This window comes from Pezoporus flaviventris, unplaced genomic scaffold (genome assembly GCF_033815535.1).
Source record: "Pezoporus flaviventris isolate CSIRO_AGI_PZ_B2104156 unplaced genomic scaffold, CSIRO_AGI_Pfla_v1 ptg000015l, whole genome shotgun sequence".
Classification (NCBI taxonomy): Eukaryota; Metazoa; Chordata; class Aves; order Psittaciformes; family Psittacidae; genus Pezoporus; species Pezoporus flaviventris.
The window spans coordinates 41,328,405-41,338,409 of record NW_026892563.1 but is presented as its reverse complement, the minus strand read 5'-3'; the positions used below and the strand labels follow the sequence as shown (position 1 = coordinate 41,338,409).

The 10,005-nt window shown below is 43.6% G+C and overlaps 1 protein-coding gene across 2 annotated transcripts in view; it reads left to right on the top strand.

Annotated features, from left to right (window-relative positions):
• The first annotated feature begins 208 nt into the window (after nt 1-208).
• CRYBG3 (crystallin beta-gamma domain containing 3) overlaps nt 209-10,005 on the top strand; it is an 89,926-nt gene continuing 80,129 nt past the window's right edge. The window contains exon 1 of one of the 2 annotated variants that reach the window (XM_061454314.1): nt 209-366. In XM_061454314.1, coding sequence (XP_061310298.1) covers nt 260-366 — 107 coding nt within the window. In that variant the 5' untranslated portion in view covers nt 209-259. Of the gene's footprint in view, nt 367-4,089; nt 4,260-10,005 lie in introns of those variants that run through there. The other variant, XM_061454313.1, reaches the window with a different exon arrangement.

The window sequence follows — 10,005 nt, the reverse complement described above, 5'->3', positions numbered from 1 at the left end:
CCGCCCCGGAGCGCCGACAGCGGGGAAGCACCTTCCCCTGTCCCAGCCGCACCACACAGGGCCCGGCCTCAACTCTCGGTCTTCCCGCCCTCCGCCGGCCGCGGCCGCCGCGCCGGAGAGAAGGGGCGGGCGGAGCGGCGGTTCCGCCCCTGCCGGAGGAGGAGGGAGAGGTTTGCCGCTGCTGATCTCCCGCCGCCGCGGGGACTCGGTGCCGGGCGGTTGCTGACGGCGCTTTCTGTTCTGTCCCGTCCCGGCGACGATGTCCGGCGGGGGTAGCCGGCGGCGGGCCGGTCCCTCCTGGCACAGCACCTTCTCCCGCTTCTTCACCAGGAGCCCACCCGGGGAGGCGGCGGGCGGCGCTAACAGGTACGTGAGGGACAGGACGTGACCGGGCCGGTCGGGTGGCCGCTGCCGTCCTCTGCCCCGTCCTACCTGCCCCCAGCCGCGGAGCGAGGGACGCGGGACGGCTCCGGCTGCGCCTTTCCCCTCCGGTGGATGTTGCGACACCGGTGGTTGAGGGAGGGAAAAGAAGCGGGGTGCGTTCACTGCGGGCGGGGAGGGGGAAGCTCCCCGGGCGTCCTGGGGCTGCGGCCCCAGCGGTGAGGTGCCGTAGGGCGGCTCGGCCGGTTACGGGGCAGACGCGGGCCTGGCTCCTGGGAGAGAGCAGGCTCGGCGGCGGGCGAGCGGCGGCCCCGTGCGGGGCGGTGGCCTGTCACACGGAGTTTGGAACCGGGGGTGCGTGTGCGAGTGCTCCCCTGGCTGCTGGCAGCGCCTGAGCCCGAGGTGGTTTTAATTTAACCCAACTTTGGCACGGCGCGGGCGGGCCCCTCCGGGCTTGTCGAGGCCGTGCGACGCCAAGGGGCTCTCGTGGTGGGAGAGCACCGGCGTCCCGCGGCCCCGCCGGACCATGGATCCCCGCCTGAAACACGCGTTCGGTGCGGGAGGGAGACTGCGTGGCCGTGCCGGGGAAGCGGGTGTCGGCGGTGGGGCTGTCCCCCTTCCTTGGACGCAGAGATCAAGTCCATGAAGGGTTAGAGGGGGGTGTTTGTTTTTCTTTTGGACTGGTATAAATCAGACGTTAATGTAATATAGATGTTACTGATGTGCTTAAGTCTCGATGCAAAATCTGTAGTTTATGGAAACCTGGGTATTAATAACTATTTTTCTTAGTGCAGGGAGACTTTGCAAGATGAAAAGGTGTGGAAACTTCTTGTGTGTTTATTCCTCTTCCTTTTTTTTTTTTTTCCTTTCTGTTTTATGGTGGTTGATTCCTACATGTGCATAGGAAAGAAGCACAGCTGAAGTTTCCTTCTGCTTCCTAAGCAGCCTTATTATTGGCCCTGGTTAATTAGGGTATTTTTGTGGTGAAAAGTTGCCAGCTGGCTAGGCCTTATTTCCTCAGGTGTAGTATTTGGTTTTGCATTTAACGTGTTGGTTTTAATCTGTGAGTCATTCTCGATACTACATACCTTTGTGTTTGAACTGGCAGAGAAGTAAGTGCGGTTTAATCACATAGATAGTGGGTATCACAGTAGTTCTTTCAGTGAGAAACCTTTAGGATCTTGCTTTGTGTGGTTTTGGCAGTCGTGAAAAACATCAGGGCTTATTGCTGTCTTATGCTGACCATCTTAAATGGTCTCTTAAGTGCACCACGAGGACTTTTAACTTTAGAGGTTTTCTTTAAGTATCTGACCAATATGTCATCAAGGATTCACTGTCTGTTCATGAGCATGAAGCATTGCTTCTGATTTCCTGGGGGCGGGAAAGTTACGGGCAAGGCTGCTGAATCAAGGACATCTTTACAGCTGTGGGAGTAGCGTGCCAGTTGTGTCTGGTGGGGTGGTTAAGATATGGGAGAAGGAAAAGGCTTAGATGTGGCTGAGGACCTGGAGAAGCAATAAGAGAGGTTTCATTGAAGCCCTCCTTGCCAGCTCCCTGCAACTGTGGTTTGGAATAAACGAGCATAGCGGTCACCTTGGTGAGAAGGAGGGTGATGCTAGTGCAGTGGTTTGTGTACTGAATAGCCTATCTGTAGATAACGCTCATGGTAGACCTGCTCCACTTAACTTGGACCTGGAGTCTGTTATCTCTATCTAAATCACAGTTTCATTTCCTGCAGACGGGAGCCTTTCCTTTATTAGGAAGCTGGGATAGTCCACCTAGGTACAAAGAGGCTTGGGTCTCTTGGCCTTGTTCTTGAACTCCTTGTGCAGTTAACTGGAGGTGCTTTCACTTCTGGAATAGAAGCAAGCAAAATCCCTCCCTGTGTGAGGAGTTCCATTTGGTATGTTAAGGAGGTTTTTTTTCGTTGTGCTGGGTTGCAGCGTGGCACGTTAGTCAGGAATGCTGACGTTCTAGTATTTGGTTTCCACTGGCAGCCTTCTTCACAGATTAGCGTAATTGCATGCATTAAACAGCGCTGGGTTGGGATGAGTGCCGCAGGTTTGCTTGTCATGTTTATTTAGTGAGCTTGGCGGTGTAGAAAAATGGATCTCTGAACAAAGCGTGTGTGTGGTGAGGGGGAACCAAGGCTGCTATCTGTGTTTATTGTTAAGGTGTGGAGTGTGTGAGGCTCGTCGGGGAGTACATCTTCTGTGAAGTGTTGCAAGAAACGTGTAATATACCGGGATGGTTAATTTCCTGTTCATGCTATTGGTATGATAGATGTTGGAACAAGATCAAATCTGAAATATATAGAAAGAAACTGATGTATGGAGATACTTAACCTACCATTAAGCAGAAGGCCTAAGTAAAAAGGGCAGGAGAGGGAGCAGTATGTTATACAGGGCCAAATACACTCCCAGCGTACCTGCATTGACCTCTGGAGACACACATCGTGCTTAATGCCTGTGCAGAACTCATCAGTTTCCTAAATTTTTAAAACATGCAAAAATGAGCCTGTGTATATCCAAAAGTCATTCTCCATTTGCTCCCATAAGTTAGGCGACAGCAACTGGATGGAAGCCCCCAGCCCTATAGCTGCCCCTCAGCTTGGCAGGGTAGGGAGCTCTTACCCACTCCTCCTCTGGGCACTGAATTCAGACTTAGCTTAAAAAGAAACAAACCCCAAACCTACTGTGGCCCTGGTTTAAAATGAGAGGAAGGGGAGGGGGGGAATTACAGTGTTTGTTAATCACTGTCTTAGACTCTTCTGAGACCCTCATTTGATGAAGAGCTTATGTTAATAACTTAGCCCTAGAGCAATTTGTAGCTCTGATGAACATGAGAATTGCTGGAGGCTTGCTTGCTTGTGGAAAAAAAATAACCCGTCCAGATTAGTTGCAAGTTTCATAGCAGCAAAAAGTACACCACATGAGTTAACAGCTTACTTGGCTTTAACATAAAATAGAGACAAACGTGACGCATCTCCCACCGAGATTATGCGTGTGAGCGTGTGTTCATGAGAGTTGGGGCTGCTTTGAACAATGGCTTAGGCACAGTTCTTTATCATTAACTTCCATCAAAGGCAGTCATTATGCTCCACTTGGTTATTTGCTGTTTTCAGTAATACAAAATTGATTATTTGTTACCACAGTGCTTGTCTTGGAGTAGTCTAAATCCCCAGGGTGAAAAAGATCCCATTGAATTTTCACTATTCTAATGGGAGTCTGTTTGGTTTGGGGTTTGTTTGTTGTTTGGTTTTGTTTTGAAATGTATGTTTCTTTAGTCCATCTGGATGAAAATAGAGCTTTTACAGTGCAAGTCAATCCACTGCAGATTCCTTCAGAAATATGCAGCTTCGGTGGCTGAGCAGTTGTTGTGTTGCAAATAAATGTGACCTTTCAGGTCATGCTAGAAGCTGCCAAGGAGGTGTAACACTTTTCACTGAGCTCTTTAACCCAGAGCTACCACCAAAATCTCCTCTAAACTATGGATTTGTTAGTTATTCTGCATATCGTTTAGTAGGTTCGTTTCAGGTTTACGTTTTTCCCTCCGAGTGCTGTTGGTTGCTTGGTCAAAAAATTATCAGTGCATGTGTGCCTTTGTTGGGCTTGTCCATATATTTCTTCTGCATCACTGAAGTGTACTAGAGACATCAAACAGGGAATAGCATCCTTTTATTTGGGTTTAGAGGGCTTTCGGGTGTTTGTTTTTTTTTTCAGGATGAGATTATTGTTCTGTTCATCCATTAGATTTGGACTAAGAGCTTTCAGAGGTGGAAGAACTTTGTTTATTCTGCCTGAGGAGAGATTAGAGAGTCTCTTTCTTCCTCTGGGGCTGCCAGTCATTGTTCCTGTTTACAAAGAACATGTATTTTTGTAGCTGCAAAAACTGCACGTTTGGGGACTGCTGGGAACTGATTGAAAGGGGAGTAATACATTTCAAACGTAGCTCTTTGGAAGTTACTATCTCCTGGCTGGTCTTGATTCAGATATCATTGGCACCTCTGAAGAAATCCATTGTTTGCTGGGAAAATCAGTCTCTGCTTTCTAATAAGCTTCCTCCCCAGCCCCCACAGTAGGATTTGTTGTTAAAATTTAACTCATTTTTGAGCGTACATCAGGGATGATGGTTTGTGGAAGCAGCAAGTGGAATACTTCCAACATAGAGAAAAATTCAAATTAGATTTCCCTAAGCAATATGTGTTACGAAAATTTTCTGTTCATTTGTTAATTTGGGGGTTTTGTTTCTTTTTGCTTCCTGGATTTTTCTATTATGTCTTTTATTGCAGGATAGTTCAAAATAGTAGCAAAAGCCCTGATCCAGCAGGTTACCAAAGTGGTTGCCTGTCAATAAATAGGTAAATAGTTCTGTGCACTACTGTGGGACCACTTGTTTGATTAGAATTAGGTGCATACCTAGATGTTTCATGGGACTGAGATCAGAAGGAGCAAGGCCAGCAGATGGCCATGTATGTGTGAGACATTTCCTAAAGGAAATGTTACTAGAGTATTAATTATAATAGTAATGTTCTGTGGAAGAAACAAAGCAACTTCCCCACACACATACACCACTCTTTTTTGAATGTTAACAATGTTGTCTGCTTGCCAGTTATTGGTATAAGGGCTAGTGTTAATAAAAACCTATTTCTCAAGTCTGTGGTTTTAAGAAAGAGAGTTTTGCAAAGATGAAAACTCCTCAGTCTTTGGTGAACAGAAGGCTCACAGGTGGAAAAGAAGCAAAATTCAGAACATGGTGCTGTGGGGATTGTATTTCTTATCATTGAAACTTCTTAGAAGTATGGAAAAGCATGTTTGGAAATGTTTTTGGATTTCATATATTGTTTGCGTATGCACTCACTCAGTATATACTATTATCCTTCCAGACAAGTAGCACAGAACTGTGTTGTGTAGGCTTTCCGGGGGATACCTCTATTCTTCTGGTATTTTAATTTTCACTTCTGAAATAATTCTTACAGTTTCTGACCAACTTCACAGGATCACTTTTGAATACTTTCAAGATCAGAAGTGTGGGTTTCCTTAGTCATAGAATTTTAGAATCACAGAATGGTTCAGGTTGGAAAGGACCTCAGGATCCTAAAGCTCCAACCCCCTGCCATGGATAAGGATGCCTCACACTAGACCATGTTGCCCAAGGCTCTGTCCAGCCTGGCCTTGAACACTGCCAGGGATGGGACATTTACCACTTTCCTGGGCAACCTGTGCCAGTGCCTCACCACCCTCGCAGTAAAGAACTTCTTCCTTGTATCTAGCCTGAACGTCCCCTGTTTCAGTTTGAGCCCATCACCCCTTGTCCTAGCGCTGTCCTGTCCCTGATGAAGAGTGGGGAAAGTCATTTTGCTTTCTCATGTCAATTTTGCTACATGAAATATAGTCTGTAATGGTATCGTGTTAATGTGATTTCAGGACTTGCAGTGTTTCAGAGTGAGGCTTGGCTTTCTCAGTGTTGCAGTGTTCCTTAAGTTGCTAAATATTTCACTGAAGGCAGTATATCTGCTTAAGCAGCTTGGAGGTCTTGGGCTCTAAGCGTACGAACGCTGTGGATCCGTGCTTTACCTGTCGACAGCATTATGTATGGAAAAATGTAGGAGGAAGTATTTTTTGTGAGCACACAAAGCAAAATGGGAGAACCAGAAAAGTATTTTCTTGTTTTGAAGCAGTAGTGTTGTGTGCCTCTACCAAGAGTGTTCTGCTCCAGCCTGACTAGAAGAGCTCGCTACCTTTTACTGGTGACACCAGTCTCTCTTGCTTGTTTTATTTCATGGGTGCTTCTTCTTAATGACATCTGTTTAAACTTCTGTTATGCTCTTTTTATCTGGAGGACAGCAATTGTTGCTGCTTTAAAGCTTTCCTGGGTGTTTATTTTTAATATCTCCTATTTTCAAGCTTTTTGTAAGTACCATCGTTGATCCCCAGCCTTGCAAACATGCCGTTTGGTAACAGTTGTATAATGGGCTGTCTATTCTCTATTAATGCAATAATTTTAACTTTAATAAACTTAAATAGTTTATAAACCTGTTTCTGGTATTATACCAAGTTATGTTCTAGTGACATATTTATTTTGTAAGAATATTGGAAACTTTAAGCAACCAGACTGGCAAATGTGGAGCAGATTCTACATTAATGTTGGTTACTATACTTGACAGATGCCAGAAGAAAAACCTTTATGTAATCTGGTATAATCATACTGCCCGATATCAAAGTATGCTCTACTCGGAAACATTTGTATTTCTTTTCTCTAGCGTTTGTATGGCTGTTCAATTCCCTAACATGTAAAATGGATTAAGTTATTCAGCACAGATGATCATGGGCCATCATACTTATTTCATTTTGTTGTAGCCTTTGAACTTTAAGGTACATACATGTTCAATGTAAAGACATGGTTTGGTTCTTGTATTTTAACTGTAAATTTGCATTGTAAAATGTGGCATACCTCTAATTTTACATCATCTTTATTTTCCCTGATGTTTTTAGTTGCATTTTGAAAGAGGATTAAAAGCAAATCTCTTCATTTTATAGTAACGCACTCCATGTAGCTCACACAGCTCATATAACACAGTGATGCTAATGCAGAACATGAAGCTGACCTAGCTTTGCAAAGAGCAGTATGTGAATAAGCAGCATAAGCAGGTCTGAAAGGAAACATTGTTTCAGTTGAAACAATCTAACTTGCCTAATGCCGCCTGTAATCAAACCAGTTTCTAAGTGGGATAGTTTAATTGAATGTAATACATCTTGTGCTATTCCAACACTTAAATTCATCAGCTGATCGTTAACACTTCTTTTGCCGAAGTTCCTGCCTCCTCCTGACTCTATTTTGTCCTTTACCTTTCTCTGCTTTCTGTCCCTTTGCCTCCACTTCGCTCCTTGTTTCAAACTCACTAACTTGTTTTTATAATTTCCATTTATCTTAATGTCTCTCTGTCTCCTCCCCTGTGTGTGTGGCCTAAGTTTAAGCACAGGCATAGGAGCCAGAAACTTCAGATTCTAATTTCTGTGCAAACTCTCCCCCTCTCTTTAAGACAAGCCCCAACAACCTTGCCAGAGATGAGGAGCAGACTTTGTCACTGCTGTTACCATTTGGTGGCCCAGGAACAGTGTTAGCATTGGGAATCTTTGCGAGAAGTTGGCCAAAATTCTTCATTTGAAGCTTTTCAAAAAGGCAATATTCTCTTGGGGGGGAGGGAAAGAAGGAAGACAGCAGAGGAAGGAGCTCTTGTTACTATTTTATGTTAAAATACCATTGTATTTTAACTGTCATTTGATGCAGAAGGCAGTTTTGGGGAATATTCATTGATTTCCTCATGTCTTGTTGCCACTGAGCTTTACAGTTTTCCTTTAGGTTAATTTAACCTATTACGTTTAGTGTACCCTTGCTCATGTCGTTCAATATACATGCTAGAAGTTTGACTCTTTAATTGTCTGAATTCTCTTTGTAGATCAGGTTCTGATAGTTCTGCCTGCCTGCACAGTGCACGAACAGCTTCACAAATGTGATATTAATATCTAGAGTAAGGTGTTGGTATTTCACTTTTAAGCCTATTGTGTTTGGTTGAATTAAAGGGTAAGGTTTGAATGTTGATTTACCAAGGGTACTGGGTGACCTCAGATGTTAATAAGCACAATGTTGGTCCTAATGTCACCAGAGGATGGGAATTGTCGAACTCAGTTTTGCTGATGAGATTGCAGCTTTAGTTGATAAACTGCTGAAATAGTATCTTTAGACTCCTTAAGGCATCTGACTTGGTGCTGATGCATAAATTGAAGTAATTGCAAGTGTAATTGCGGTGGGCTAAATAATTGACATGTGGAGAGTTATAAAAAGACCAGATGTGAAAAATAATTTTCTACTTTGTGTATTTGAAGAAAATTAAAAGGATGTATTTTTGAATCAATTTATTTGTTATCTTCACAAGTAATCTGAAAGAGGACAAAGCTGGAGCATGTGAAGTTTGCAGATGACTAGAGCAATAAGTGTGGGAATTGCCATATAGATGATGACATTAAAAGCAGACTAAGTTGTGTGGTTGGCGGTTGAATATGAGCTTAGCATAAAGCAAAGTGGTGGCATGGAGAGAAAATGTGATTCTGGGATGTTTAAGTAACAAAGCACATGTATTCTGTGGATGATCTCTGCTTACTAGAGTACCGAGTTTAGCTGAGGTGTCTACTATTTATTATGGAAAAGATGCTGCTGAACTAAAAAGGGCTCTGAGAAGAGCTCCAGAACAATTTGATGTCTGGAAAACCTCCCTCCCACAGTAAAATTAAGTAGCTCAGTAGCATTTAGTTTGTCTAAGAGAAGGTTTTGAAATGACAGGGTTACATTTTGAGGAATGACTGTGCCTCAAGGTATATAACTGGAAGGGAAATGAGAGGTAAGTGCTTCATGTCATAGTAGATCTGTGAGGATATTTGAACCTGAGGCCTTTGTCATCTGTCCCACATAGATGTAGGTTGATCCCATAGCTGAGAGGTGAGGGTTGATGAACCAAACTAGTCAGCCTAATTTTAAGTAGGGAATTTAGTAGTAATTTACGTGGAAAAAGTCTTATTTACAAATGCACATTTTCCATTGCTTGATGGTTGTTAATCAAAGCTAGTATCTTCTGGTCAGATGTTAAAGGCTTGTCACAAGTCTCCCTTGGTAGATTTCATAATCTAGATTATGCAGGAGGCCAGCTTCCATAATCATAAGGGTCTGTATGGCAAGTAGGGTAACTGGCACGCATCGAAAAATACTAATCAAAAGGTCTGAATTTTTAGCAGTTATCTTTTTAGTTACTACTTGGAAGCCAGAACAGAGAAGAAAACAATGCTAGTTAACCTATGGCTCTTTGCAGATGTATAATAAAAGTTTCATAACAACTACTGGTCTGTGGATGTGGTTTGAGACTGAAGTGTGTTGAAACTTCGTGGAGATTTTGGTCTTGCACATCTATATTTGATAGTATGATTAGATTTGTGGTTTACTGCTCATTCACATTCTTCATGGAGGCTCTTGCACAGATGGATTTTGAGTACTAGGTGATGAGATCCTTGTTAGCAGTCTCTCTGTTGAAATATCCTTCTGGAAGGTCACCACTGAACGCGTTGCTGTGTTGGCACTAAGTAAAATTGGAAAGAAATCATGACACCAAGATCAAATGAGGTGTTACTTCTCAGAGAGCAGCCTTAGTTTTGTTCAGAGAGAGATAAAAACGAGGGCTCAGGAGCTGGCATTACAGCCCAGAATGCTGAAATAAAGAAACCAACAAGAAGGGAAACCTAAAAATGACATTAGCCTAAGTGAGGACACCAGCAAAGAGTGAATTGTATCAACAATCCCCAAAAAACACATCATCTTGAGGCAAACTGTTTAGAAAATATTAGGAAGGAGATGTCACAAGTGATGTCATGAAACCCGGATAGGTAAATATATGATTAGGTCAGGCTTAGTTTACTAGCATTACGCCACTAAAGCCAGGTGTAGAAGCTTTTTGCCTGTTGGCCCCCTGGGGCATCTTTCAGGTTAGGCATTACTTACTCTCCCACCATTACAAGTCATCACATTAAATGGCTAAATGGTTTCTGAGGTAATCTGAAGAGAAAACCGGTTTAAACC